General features: G+C 55.6%; 1 protein-coding gene across 2 annotated transcripts; it reads left to right on the top strand.

Annotated features, from left to right (window-relative positions):
• Nucleotides 1–932: 932 nt before the first annotated feature.
• On the top strand, nt 933–13990 carry PIP5KL1 (phosphatidylinositol-4-phosphate 5-kinase like 1). Of its 2 annotated transcripts, XM_037880016.2 has the most exons (11): nt 933–1085; nt 2360–2496; nt 4369–4563; nt 5862–5912; nt 6437–6591; nt 8128–8252; nt 8802–8836; nt 8952–9007; nt 9668–9780; nt 12079–12241; nt 13003–13990. In XM_037880016.2, exons 2-11 carry the CDS (start codon nt 2380–2382, stop codon nt 13421–13423), a joined length of 1431 nt encoding a protein of 476 aa, XP_037735944.1. In that variant the 5' UTR covers nt 933–1085; nt 2360–2379; the 3' UTR covers nt 13424–13990. The 2 variants fall into 2 exon arrangements, with proteins under 2 accessions (XP_037735944.1, XP_043386597.1); XM_043530662.1 differs by lacking the exon at nt 933–1085 and having other exon boundaries at nt 2394–2496; nt 4272–4563.
• Nucleotide 13991: the final 1 nt, after the last annotated feature.

The raw sequence follows: 13991 nt of genomic DNA on the forward strand, positions 1-13991 counted from the left end.
CCCATCAATAACAATACAAGCAATCAGGAGAATGATGAGGGGCGGCTGGCCCAATGCTGGGAGGGGGGAGGATATGGCCCTAATGTGGTCACTAAACTTGTCATTCAGGGGGAGAAAAAAAAATCTCTTGGGTGCTGCAGCCTGCCCAGGGTTCAGCGGCACGTGACCTGCGTTGCTTGCACACTTGCAGTGGTTGCCCCAGGCAGCTGGTCACCCATGTTACATGAAAACCTGGCTCTGACCCTGTGGTAATTTGACTTAACACTTACGGCTGCATCCAGGCTGTTCACCTCCCTCCTAGAGCTGCTGTCCCAGGCTGGCTGCAGACTCAGGCAGACAGAACTGTGTCCGCTACACGCCCATCACCTTTGGAAGATTTTCCTTACAGCCATAAGGGCTCAAGATGCCCCCTGTTTCTTCATGGAAAACTTGCAGGGTGCTGCCCCTGAATCCCAGGTGAATACCTTGTGTGGGCAGGTGCAGAGCTCAGGGCTTGAAGGCCTCTGGTCTAATGGTCTGAGGGCAGAATTAGGAGCCTAAGTCTCTTGTGCTCAAAGCAGGACTCGGACAATGACTCCCCGGGTGACCCTGGGCAAGTGACTGCCCTGTTCTCTGCCTCAGTTTCCCCCAAACGGGGCTCTAGCTACCTGCTCTGCAGGGATGGGTGGGGATGAAGCCTGGGAAGGCGGCACGTGCTGAGGACGGCTACACGTTGGCAGCTGTTAACCCTGCACCCTCTGGCAGGGCCAAGACCCACCCCCGCCGGGGGAGCGCGGGCCACGGTCTCCTCTGCCTTTCCCCCGCCCGCCGCCGCATTGCTGCCAACGGGGCCAGCTGCCGGCAGGCTGATGTCACCCGCTCCGCTCTGCAGCCGGCAGCCCTTGGGCAGCCGCCGCCGCTGCGGCAGGGGGTCCGGGGCCGCCAGCCTCCGCCGCCGGGAGCCGGAGGGCGCCTGCTAGGGACAGGAGCGATGCAGCAGCCCGGGGGCTCGGGGAGGCGGCTGCGGGCTGGCGCGGGCGGGCAGTGATGTGGGGCGCGGCGGGGCCAGGCGGCGGGGCCCGCGGTTGCAGAGGACGCCCGCAGAGGTAGGTGCTGACACGGCCACGCCACCCCGTCACTCCGGGGCAGAGCCCAGCGGGGCCCTGCGCTCACAGCCGGCGCCCCCTGCCCTTGCCCCGGACCCCCGGCTGAATGCCATGAGACCCCGGCTCCCAGGGTTGGGAAGGGGCGGGCCGCTGCCCACCCTGCCCCCCAAACCGGCAGCAAGCTGTCCCTGGGCTGGGCTGGGCTGTCCTCCCCCCAGCCGGACGGGGAGCCCCGGGATCAGGCTCATTTCCTGCTGGGAGCGCTGCTACCGGGTCTGCCTTTCCCCCTGCCTCCCCCAGCACCCGGTGACTTCTTCAGAGCTCTTGGGGCAGAGACCGGCTCTTTGTACAGCGCCTAGCACCTCAGCGTCCTGGTCTCTGCGGGGGTGCCTGGGCCACTACTGGAATGCAGATGAATAGGCATCATCATTATCATCATGAGGAGAGTCTAAACTAGGATGTTGTGAGACCAAAGGGCTTGTCTGCCTAGGGAAACTGACCAGAGCAACTGTTGTGGAATAAGCTATTGTGCCACAGCGATTCCGGAATGGCTCCGTGTGTGGACATTCTATTCCGGAACGGCGACCATGCTCACCAAGCGCACGAGTCATTCCAGAACACACGGACGGACTGCAGAATAGGGTCCCCATGGGGAGCCGTTCTGGAATAGCCCTTGTGCCCTCCCCCAGAAGGGGCCCATGGAGACTCATCCTGAGAGGAGCTCTGGGAAGTCGTTAAGGAGATGGTCACAGTGATACATTGAAGCCAGCAGCGGCTCTCGCCCTGTTCCAATGAGAGCAGGCCCTATAGCTCTGTAATTTCCCCAAATTTGCCTTCCTAAAATCGGACTGTCTCGAACTGTTGACTGTGTTAGTGCCAAGGCCTCCGCAAGTCCGTGGATTCTAGCTTTTCGACTCCTGTGCTCCATTAGGTAAAGTCTCTCGAAGTCAGTCAGTCTGGGACCCACCCAGCACCTAACTCCCCTTGGAGTCTAGACTCGCCCTGTTTGGTCCCACTTCACTGCTGATCCCATCCAGCAGGCCAGTCAGAGCTCACTCAAGCCCATCTTCTTGCCACTGCTCTGCCCCAAGCAGTGATCTGTATTTTTACCTGGGTTCAGCTGTTGCTCCGCACACTGATTCATGCCCCTGGCACTAAGGCAGCTGGTTTTCATGTTGCACTCCCCACTTCATGCATGCATGCTCCATCTAACTGTGCTTTGTCTGGTTGCTGCACTGACCGATCATTGCACCCTGTGCTCTTGCTTTGCACAGGCTGGTTCCCGCCAGCATGGATGGTGTGCCCCGTGGGCTACGGACTGGGGTTCGTTGGTAGGAATCCTTTGTGCCAGCAGCATCAGCAGATAGCGTTCACTGTAGAGCTGAGGCCTGACATTCAGAGAGAAGCCATGGTGAGTCATATTGTATTTTATAGGAGTTCTCAAACTAGTCTACAGAGAGCTGACTGGTGACCTGCAGTGGTGACTGGGAGATGGCATGTGACGACAGACGGGAGGGAAGGTGCAGTGTTGATAAGTGCAAAGTAATGCACTTTGGAAAACACAATCCCAACGTTGGGTGTTTGAATTGAATAGCGATTTGTGATTGTCAGATGACAGGCTCATACGGAATTGATTTAATCGAGATTATCAGTCAGAGATTGATACAGCTCTATACAGAATACACAAGGAACAGATGCTTTGCCACCCCCCTGTAGATGGTGAAGAGAAAGTAGTTGAGTCCCCTCCTCTGTACTGGAGGAATGCCGACAGTGTTTGTTCCCTATCTAACACCCCAAACCTATGTCCTTTTATAGCGTGTGAGACAAAGAAACTCCTTTTTTGGAGGGGAAAATATTTTCTCATAATTATTTTTACCATATGTTCTGTTTTCCTCATTACTAATGGAATTTCTTGGAATGTCATCCTCAGTTTACCTGACTGATGAGCAAAAAAGAATCTCTAATCCAGTCATTATTACTAACAGCTGTGACTACTGACAGTGCTTAAATGATTTAAAAACACCTTTCAGTGGTGCATTATTTCATCCATTACAGAGTCCATCTGTCATAACAAGTATCCCGTATCAGTCACCTCATTTTGTTTATAACATCCTTCTGTAGAAACTTTGTAGTAGTTGGTTGTGGGTGGGTGGGTGTGTCTCTTCCTGGGACATCTGGCCTATATTAATAAGATCAAGGTAAAAGATAATACGCATTTCATCATTGAGTTCATTGTCACAGTGGATGGATCACTTGATGATGACCTGTTCCGTTCATTCCCCCTGAAGCACCTAGCATTGACCACGGTCAGAAGACAGGACACTGGGCTAGATGGACCATTGGTCTGACCCAGTCTGGCCGTTCTCATGTTCTTTGCCCATTAGGTTCAATTAAAGGACAAAGAACTTTTTAGTTTCAATATATATAGGACAATAAATATATAGATACACAAAATAAAAAGGCTTATGGTTAGCATATAAAAGAATTATGAGAGATTAACATACAAAAATGATAAAAAGTTAATATCTGCTAATACAACTATATGTACAAAATGATGGGATCTAAATTAGTTGTTCCCACTCAAGCTGCAAACTGATATCCTAGTTCCTGTGTGCGCAATCAGGGAAACCCCTGTTACGCTACTGGGTTAACTCAGACCTGGCCACGTGACTCAGTGTCTTGGGCAGTAGCCTCTCTTGGCTGTAGCTGTTTTCCCTACATACAAGGGTTAAGTGCTCCTTCTAGGGAGTCTGACAGAGAGTGCTTGGCGCCCCCATCGGTTTTACTGAGGTGTGTGATTGTCCCTGGATTACAGCCCCCACTGGTGGCAGCCACTAGCGCCTTTCAGCAGAGCGATAACCACCATTCTGTCTGGCCTGCCTGGCTCTGACTCTTGCATGCACACTGCTCCTGTCTCCGCGAGGACTAGGTGTTTGGCTCTTTCACCAGGAGTTCAAATGTTCTCCAGGGGCAAAATCCTGGCCTGCTTGAAGTCCATGGGAACTTTGGCATTGATGTCAGTGGGTCTGGGATCTCACTCAAGGACCAGAGGGAGTTTACTCCCCTTCAGCCCCCTGGTCCTTGCTGTTGTTCCTCTCTGAACTCCCCCTACTTTGCCAGTCGTCCATCTTCCCTCAAACCTCTTCAAGCTCAGGTCCCATGCCCCTCACTGTCTGCTGGGAACAGGTTGGTTCTTCTCTGCCCAGGGGCTCCGGGGCTTCCCGTCTCCGGATGGAGCCCCGCTCTCTCCTCTGACTCCTCGACGGGGCCTTGTCCCCTGCAGACGGATGCCCCGGAGAGCACGAGGGGCCGGAGGTCTCTCACGCTGAAGCGCAGGTTCCTTTGGAAGCTCCGCCAGAAGTGGAAGCTCCTGGGCCTCTTTGAGATCAACGGGGAGCACGAGTTTTATGACCTGACCTGCATGCTGAAGGTGGGGCTCAGGGCTGCCATCCAAGAGGCCATTGACAACCCACCTGCGGTGAGTACCTCCCGGGACAGGCTCATTCGCCTCCCCAGCTGCCCGACCATACGACGAGACTCCTACACGGCCTTCTCCCTCAGCACGGGGCTACCAGTGGGTGTGCTGCGGTAGCAAAGGTGTGCAGCCTCCTAAGCACTCCCGTCATGATCCCATTCTCCTCCCTCCTGTCTCCCCGCAGTCAAGGAGCCCCAAGTGCTTTGCATCCCCCTGACACTGAGAGGGGAAGGGCCGGGCCCATGTCCCAGGGCGAGGCAGCCAGGCAGCCCCCTACTCTAAGAACTAGGCTGTGCTCCCTCTTTGGAGAATGCTGACGAACTGATGTGAAATTCGGCCCTGGCCGGCCCAGCCAAACTGGTGGCTCAAACGCACTGCCTGGCTAGCAGCCCGGTACAGCTCTGCACAGGTGATCAGAGCAAACTCCTGACTGACAAGAACAAAGGGGCCCCTCTCCTGCTGGAGGGAGAACAGGCTGCTCTGTAGGGGACTCCCCGCCCCTTGCCCCCAGGGATGGGGGTAGCTAGTGATCTGTGTCATGCGCACACCAACTCAAGCTCAGGGTTGGCCCCCATCCCAGCATTCCCGTGACCCCCCCAGGACTCACTGGACATTATGTGGAGTGAGCCAGCCTCTTGGTGGTACTCCATGAACTTCCCTGCATATTCAGACCAGAGTGACTGAGATGGGACTCCGGCCCTACACGGGGGCTAACAGGGCGGGCACAGCTTCATAGAGAGAGCCAGAGGACAAAAGGCCTTTACTGAAAGGCCTGAATAATAATAAGAAACCTGCTAGACCAGGGGCTGCAAGAAGCGTTGTCCTTAGCAAATGGAGAAGTCTGTGCCTAGGGGCTGAGATCCTGCAGTGATGGGAACCAGAGAAGCATGAGGTGGGTAGATGGGGGTGGCCTATCCCTGCTGAGGAAATCCTGACCTCCTGTGGCAGGATGGTGACAGCTGGCTAGCAGTGAGGAGAAGGGGTTCAAAAAGACAGGAATAACCCTGTCCCACATCAGTTCCATCCACAGCACTGGGGCAGAGCAGGGGAAAGAGATGGGGAGAGATGGGGCAGGCCTGGGGCTGGGGTGAGCCCAGAGGCCGGTGTACTCCCTTTAGTTGCCATCATGTTTCTTGCAGTCCCCACACTCCCAAGCCGATTTCCCTTCCCCCTCCCTCCCCCCAAATCATTTTGTATTTGCTTTCCGGAAGGCCCATTGGGAAGGTCGGCGAAGCAGCGAACGTGAATGGGGAGAAGTCCCCTTGCAGTGCACTCACTCTCTGTCTCTCTCTCCTTGCCAGGATGCCCTGAGTGACGCAGACTGCAAGGCCGTGCTGAAGCAGGCCCATGAGGTAGGAACTCACCACAGCAGGGAAAAAGCACAGGCCCCGGCCAGAGGCTTTGGTACACCAGGCCCAGTTCACTAACACGGACCTGTCGCAGGATCCCTGAGCCACCCTCTAACCCCTACACTGTAGCCGCACACCCTAACCATACAGCTATCCCCAGGGTCCATCAGAGCTGCAGATAGCCAAGCACCCCCCCTATTTCTATACCTCCCACCCACATCCATACCTATCCACACCGTCACGTATACATACATATGCAGAGGCACATCCATACAACCTCCACCAGTCACCTGTGCTGACTCTCTAGTCCAACAGTAGCCATGTCTGCGTTCTGTAGCTTTGAGGGAGGACCGAGACGCTGTTGCTATTCCCAGCTCCCTGTGGGCCAGCCGGTAGCAGTTGTTCCCCCGCCTCTCCAGCTGACTGGGGGAGGTGGGGTGAAAGCACTTGGCAGCCTGGCATGCGTGCCGGGTAGCATGGTGCAGTAGAACCTGGTCTCACCTCTTGCTCCTCCCGGGTCGCTGCAGGGCTTTGAGATGCGTACGTACGGTGGCCCGGCCTTCGCTTACTTCAGGCACTTGCTGGGCATGTCAGAGAAGGAATACCAGCTGTCCCTGTCCTCCGGGAGCTCCTACCTGCAGTTCATCAGCAACTCCAAGAGCAAGGCCGACTTCTTCCTGACGTGAGTCTTCCCATGGGTGCAGAGAGAGGTCTGCGCTCTCTGAGAGCTCAATGGTCTAGGTCAGCGGTTTTCAGCCTTTTTTCATTTGCGGACCCGTACAAAATTTTGAATAGAGCTGCAGACCCCTTTGGAAATCTTAGACATAGTCTGCGGACCCCTAGGGGTCTGCGGACCCCAGGTTGAAAACCACTCCTCTAGGTGATCAATGACAGCCAATTTAACCTCAGGTACTCCCGCCTAACACCTACTGATATCCACAGGAAGACAGGTGAACGTCTGAAGGCAGAATTTGGCCTAAGATCTATTTGTACCGTGCCTTTCAGAACTAACTGCCTAAGTGAACCAGCAATCAAGAAGATAACTTACTACTGACTAGAAAGATCTGTCGTGATCAGAGAGCACCCAGCAGCTGAGCCATGTAACAACCAGCACGAATACGCTGCTGCTGCTATAATGTAGGCCAGAGGGTCGGGACCCCAAAGTGGGTCGCGATCCCGTTTTAATGGGGTCGCCAAGGCTGGCGTTAGATTTTCTGGGGATTGGGGCCCAAGCCCAAGGCCCACCACCTGGGGCCAAAGCATGAGGACTTCAGCCCTTAGGGGAGGGGCTCAGAGTTACAGGTCCCCTGCCTGGGGCTGAAGCCCTTGGGATTCATCTTTGCCCCCCTACATCCAGGACAGCGAGGCTTGGGCTTTGATCTCCCCAGCCAGGACAGTGGGGCTCGGGCAGGCTCAGGTCTCCCCCCTTCCTTGGTCATGAAGGGGGTCATGGCACAATGAAGTTTGAGAACCCCTGATATAGGGCATTGTAGTACCCCTCTATGGCTTGTGTGTGCACATGCAATGGGTGTGTAATGCTGTGTGCGTGTGGCTGTAGCGGGAGGGAGAGAGGATGGATCTGTGTTTTGTTAGACTTGCGTAGGTACCCAATGTGTTAGGGTGTGTAAGTGTGTGTTGCATTTTGGCATGACCTGGTGGATATGTCAGACCATGGACAATGTGGGTAATTGCATGGGTTTGGGGAGGGGAGGCTACCCATTTATTAGGTGGGAGATCACGCTTGTGTTTTGTCCCCTGCTCTGCGGTGGTTTCCGTGTGTGACTGGGAGGCTATCTGTATTTTTGGACAGCGTATGTCCCGGTGTGTTGTTTCTGTCCAGTCTCTGGGTATGGGACAGTGTGTGGGTAAGGATAAAGTATTGGGGGTGCTGATCAGAACCGTTCGTGTCTGATATTCACTAGCAAGGGGCAATTCCTCATAGCAGCAGTCAGGACGCCTTTGCTCTTCTGCTCTGCAGTGTCCTGGCGATGCTAAGAAGGGAGACGGGTCACCTGTGTGTCTTCATGGCAAAACTCCAAATGTTCGGTTATTGCTGTTGTGGGGGGAGGGGTGGACACACAGTGTGCAGATGTTGGGCATACAGGAACATACCTGGGGAGCTGGGTGTGTCCTGGGTCTGATCAGGACATGAGGACTCTCGCTTCCCCCTATCCCCATCAACAGCCCGGGGGTAACTCTCAGCTTCCTCGTGCTGTAGGAACAACAAATGCTTCTTCCTGAAGACTCAGAGTAAGAGAGAGATCCGGTTCCTCCTCTCCAACCTGCCCAAGTACATCCAGCACCTTGAGAGATACCCCCACTCCCTCCTCGTCAAGTTCCTGGGTAAGAACCACCTCCGACATGCTGCGGGGAAAGACTGAGGCTCCATAAACGCCAGGGAGAACAGTCCGGCCTGGGACAGTACCTAACAGAGAGGAGATGGTGGGACATGGCACCTGGGAGACATGGCCTAGGACCTTCTGAGGGGGAACCTCACCTTGCCTATCCCCTGTGATTCTGCTTGACCAAGTCACTATTCAGGGGACCAGAAGTCAAGGCTGCCAAGTGAGGATCTAACAGGCTTTCGCTGGGCAGTGTATCGAGAACCACTGGGTTCCAGCCTGAGAAGGGACCTTATCTATAGCAGGTGGCTCTAAGCCCTGCTCTCAACCAGTCTGGCCTGCCCTCCTCCTTGCTAGCCATACCTGGGTACAGCCTGTTTGGCTGCAACCATGCTTAAGATTTTTGCAACCCAGGTTGCAAGGCCCTTGTACCCTGGACACGGTACTCAGTGTCCCTGCTGGTTAGTGGGGGTGTCAGAGCCGCCAGCGGGCCAGACTGCCAATCGTGGTCTGTGTTCTCTGAACTTTCCCCTTGTCTCCTCCCTTCCAGGGGTTCACAGCATCATCGTGGCTCAGGAGAAGAAGGTAGGTTCCATCTGCCTGTGGGAGTCCGTGTCACGTGCCACCAGCCCCATCTTTGGCACAGCCAACTCCATCTCTGTGCCGGTTTCCATCAAGTCTCTTCTTCTCTCTCCTCTAGAAATACTTCATCATCATGCAGAGCGTGTTCTATCCCGACGAGAGAATCCTTGAACGGTGAGTTACAGGCCCATGCGGTTAGAGGGGTCATGGCTCTGGGATCAGAGGGATTTGTACAGTCCTCTCCTCTCTGGAATAATGTCCTGCCTTTGTGGCTGTCTGCCCCTCTGCAACGTGTGTGTCACCGCTGCCCACTAGCGAAGGGAATGTCAGACCTGCTCCCATGTGTGTTGTTCCTGTGCCCCCTAATAGCTGCAGCTGCGAGTTTACAAACTCTGATATCGCACAAGCAACCCTGATAAAACGTGGGTGATCATGTCACCCTCTGGTGGCTGCAGACTGCGAGGGATATGAACCTACTGATGAGCATGAATATTTCATAGGAAAATTACTGAGCACTGAACCCTTTTCAAAGTCCATGGGTATAACCCCTTTGCATAGGGTGATCAGACAGCAAGTGTGAAAAATCGGGATGGGGGTGGGAGGTAATAGGCTTCTATATAAGAAAAAGACTCAAATATCGGGACTGTCCCTATAAAATCGGGACATCTGGTCACCCTACCTTTGCACTCTCAGATGGTGCAGCCCAATGGGAGACTTTCCTCCCCCTTCCGACCCACGGCTGCGATGGGCTCTCTTGTATGTCATGCCTAGGGTGTGGTGCAGAAAGGGTTAAACAGGGGTTCAGGAATCGCCTATCCTAATTGCCATGTGCAGGTACGACATTAAAGGGTGTCAGGTGAATCGCTGGACGGAGCCCGCCCCTGGGGGCAGCCAAGTCATCGTGGTGCTGAAGGATCTCAACTTCGAAGGAAATTCCATCCACCTGGGTGAGTACTCCCCTGGCCAAGGAAGGCCTGGGGAGGCAGGGCGACCCACTGGGACACCCACCCACTTCATACTGTCCAGCCATCTGCCATTCAATCCACCCACCATCCAGCCTCTGTCTCTATCCATCTACCACACCCCGCTTAGCTAAACCTCCTCATTACATAGGTCCCAATCTGGAAGGTTGTGAATTAATCATAGGCTGATGGGAGAAAGAGAGAGAGAGAGGAAAGAGAATGACCCAGCTTAGCGCTGGAGAAAGATGCAGGATCCATGTATCCGGAGGCCTAAGTGCTCTATTCACCAAAAAGGTACGACATCCCCTCCCGCAGCCATCTTGCCAAAGTGCCTCACACCTGAGCTGAAGGCAGCCACCTCTAGGGAGAAGCCAGTAATTCAGTCTGTGTCCCTGTTCACTCCTGGCTTCACTGCTGAGGCCGCCAGCGTGGGAAGCCCATTGGTGGTGTGAGCTGGTTTTATGACATGGATGCCGACTCGCTGGGAAGTGGATGGAACCTCCTGTCGGAATGACCGTAACCGCCCCTCGGATCCTGGCTGTTTAGCTCAAGCTATAGGGACTTGGGGGTTACGGCTGCGATTCCTGGTTCCATCCCCAGGTATCAGCCAAGATGGCAGATGTCCTGCTACCCCGTGATGATGGGGTAATTGTTAGGGCTGTGGCCCAGCAAACCCCAAAGGCACTAGGAGCACACCAGGTGTACCGTGACTTGGAGGCAGGCTCCGAAGACACTTTAGATGCTAGGCGCTAGCCCTCATGGGTCACTGACAAGTCAGACACTGGGCTAAAGGAAGGGGTATTTTACTAGGACTAGCAAAAGGGGAACGTGGCTTGAATGCTTGCAATTTAAGGTAAACCAAAAGTGGTTTGTATGTGGGCCTGTGGGGGTGGGGGGTAGTTCAATAGAGGGTCAGGGCTCCTCTGCCTGGTGCCTCTCCAGCCCCGTTTCTGCTGGAGGTGGGTTTCCAGGCCAGGATCAGCTGGTGGTGTGTCTCCTTGGAACCTCTCTGCCCACGTTCCCAAGCTCCATTGCTTCTCCACAGCTTCTGCGCAGACCTGACCCTGGTTGCACATGTGGTTCCCTGGCTCCTGCCCCAGCTGGTTCTTCCCATGATTCCCCGAGACCTTCCGCTGCATTCAGCCTCCCTGCTGCTCCTGGTTTGCCATGCAGCTGCCGCTACCCCCCAGTGTGGGTCAGGGTCTCCCATAGGGTTTCTACCCCCTTCTCCTATTGGCCAGGATGTGCCTGTGTGTCCACCCTGCAGGGTCGTAGATCGGTGCAGAGAGGCTGGATGGAAATGGTGGTGTCCTGCGTAGCCCATTCATCACCATGCTGATGATGATAATGATCCTTGGCTCATGTCAGGCACTTTTCCGTCCCTAGAGCTCCAAGCAATCTGCAGAGGAGGGTCAGAATCATGAGGGGTGGGGAAACTGAGGCACAGAGACTGGGCAGTGACTTCCCTGAAGTCAGCATGAAGGACCTTCTATTTATTTGTCTCCGCTAAGGCTCAGCCCATTGGCTCTGGGTGATCACGTGTCCGTCCCCCCCGCCCATATCTGCACCACCCACCTCTTTCTTCAGCTTGCCAGCTAAGTTCCATGCTGATGGAACCACATGAGACAGACAGTCCCGGAGCACAGTGAGGTGGAGCCTGTCCAAGCACTTGGCTGCGTGTGCCTCTGCTTGCTCTGAGCCGCTGCTTTAGCTCATCAGGCAGACGCTTGGGCCTCTGGGCTCCTGCAAAGCCTGTGAGTGGCCTGTATCTAGCCCTGCTGCTCCATGGCCAGCCGGCAGGTGGCTGTGTGCAGTATGGAGTCTGGGTCCCAAGCCAGCTACAAGCTGGGGACCCCAGTAACCCTCCCATTCAGTACTCCCCGAACTAGCAGCCATCCTCTCCCTCTGCACTGCCCTCCCCTCTGCCCTCACTCATTCCCTTGTGATCGCTCTGTGATCTTTGCTGTCACTTGATTTCTGTCTCCGCTCTGTGTGTCTCCTTCCACTGACTCACTTCTGCTGCCTGGCCTCCAGTTGCACTCATCTCTCCTTCACAAGCAGCTGTTTCTCCTCCAGCTGCAGCTTCTTCTACTCCTGATCCTGCTACATCAGAACTGTCTGTCACCCCTGCCCAAGGCCCCATCTGCTTGGCCCCCTGCAGAACATTGCCCCTCCCACTCCCAGGCTAACTGTCCTTGCTTATCTCCCATCCCTGCTCAGACCTTCCCCTCCCTGGCTCGGGCTCTCACTCATGTCTGTCAGCCTCTCCGCTCTCTCCTGCAGGTCAGCAGCGCTCCTGGCTCCTATGCCAGATGCAGGTGGACACGCAGTTCCTGAAGGAGCTGAACGTGCTGGATTACAGCCTGCTGGTGGCATTTCAGGCCCTGCATGCAGACGAAAAGGGCCGGAACCTGTCCTTCGCAGACATCATCTTCAGGACCACCAAGTGAGTGATCAGCCTCCTGCAGAGAACGCTCAGCACAGAGGGGGAGCGCGTTGCCACTTTCACAGCCAGCCCTCTGCTTCTCCTGCAGCTCTGGCTGCTTGGGGGCAAGCAGCAGACACGACAGGCTCTGCCCCCAGCTACCACGCTGCTTGGGGTGAGCCTGCAGAGTGCCTGAAGCCCAGCGTCCCCAGGAGGGCAGAGACCCCACAGGAACGTAGTTGGACTCAGCATCGCAGGCCCTGATTCTCAGTCACAGCATTCCTCCTTTGTGGCCAAACTAGAGGATGAGGCAAAGGGGATGTTAAGTCCCTCGTGTCAGTCCCAGCAGCCTCAGAGCTGCTCTACCTTTCACTCTCTTTCCCTCAGGTGCTTAGGAGCCCTAGGAAGCAGAGAACAGCTATAATCTCTGGCCACGCCCTTCCCTTCCATGCTCTGCCCCTGGCCTGCTCCTGACATATCTCCTGCACCTGGGGCTGGGAGCAGCCTAGCACAGAGCCCTTACCCTAGCTGTATGCTGCCCTCTCCTCTGGGGGAGGGTCTCAGGGACCCTTTCCCCTGCCAAGTGGCATAAAGGGCTTTAGTGTAACTGAGAATCAGGCCCACAATCCATGACTGTAGGTGACTGAACCTTAGGAGCCTGTGAGCCTCCAAGGAACCAAGTCAACGGGGAAGCTGCAGACCAACTGCCGGTTCCTATCACTTTGATCTGGGGTGTCCCCAAGATCTCACCCATTCCTTGTCCTGGCCTTTCCCTGCTACAGGTCCTTGAGCAATCCCGAGAGCTCCCTGCTCACCTCCATGTCAGGGATCATGGATGAAGAGTCTGACATTGTGGTGTCTGAGATGGTAGGAGAAGTCGACCTCTACCGACTGCGTGAGCTGAACTCTGGGGTGCAGGATGTCAGCTTCCAAAGCAGCGCCAAGCCTGACCATGATCTGGCCTACATCCTGGCCCAGAACCGACGCTTGCTGCCCAGATGCAGGAGCCCTCTGCACTTGCTTGATGGCCCGGAGCTCCGCTACTTCATGGGCATCATTGACCTGTTCACCGTGTACAGCTTCCCCAAGAGGCTCGAGCACCTGTGGAAATGCATCCGGTACCGGGGACAGACCTTCTCCACCGTCAGCCCCTCAGATTACGCCAGACGCCTCTGTCAGTGGGTGGAATCACACACTGTATGAGTGGGGCCCTGCACTGGGGCTGAAACTGATGGCAGCTTCCCAGACAGCCCCACTCTCACGCTGGGAGAGTTACAAGCCCACAGACAGTGCTGCAAGCTGCCCGCTGCTGATCTCCTGCACCACCAGGGGGCAGCCTCAAGGCAGCATTTCCGCTGTGTTACTGGAATGCTGCCGAAGGACCAGTCCCAGCATCCTGAGAGCCGGTTTCTGGCATCAGAACTGAAGAGTCAGAGGGGCCGTGACCCTGCGGGCAGCAGCTGTCCTGCAGCGTGCTGTGGGGATGGGGTTCAATGTCGGTGCTGCAAGTGTCCAAGGAACCCAGTAAATGGGGAATCTGTGAACCAGCTGCCAGTTTGCGTTGCTCCCGCGTGGGGTGTCTCTGGGTGTGCCGGGTTGGATCACAGAAACCCCCTTGGGCCTGCCACCTGATGTCCTGGGACCACCTCTGAGCCCGTTTTCCCTGGCAGCTTGGGACTTCAGTACCTTGCCTGGTTGTGCCAGACACGCTAGCCTGCTACAAACACAGACCCAGGTCTGAACCACGTCCTCCAAAAGCTGCAGGCTTAAC

This window comes from Chelonia mydas, chromosome 16 (assembly GCF_015237465.2).
Source record: "Chelonia mydas isolate rCheMyd1 chromosome 16, rCheMyd1.pri.v2, whole genome shotgun sequence".
Classification (NCBI taxonomy): domain Eukaryota; kingdom Metazoa; phylum Chordata; order Testudines; family Cheloniidae; genus Chelonia; species Chelonia mydas.

Coding starts and splice junctions, on each gene's coding strand:
- PIP5KL1 (XM_037880016.2), top strand. CDS start 2,380: ATGGTGTGCCCCGTGGGCTACGGACTGGGGTTCGTTGGTAGGAATCCT. Junction 8,837..8,951: donor TCGTGGCTCAGGAGAAGAAG/GTAGGTTCCATC, acceptor TCTCTCCTCTAG/AAATACTTCATCATCATGCA. Junction 12,242..13,002: donor ATCATCTTCAGGACCACCAA/GTGAGTGATCAG, acceptor TCCCTGCTACAG/GTCCTTGAGCAATCCCGAGA.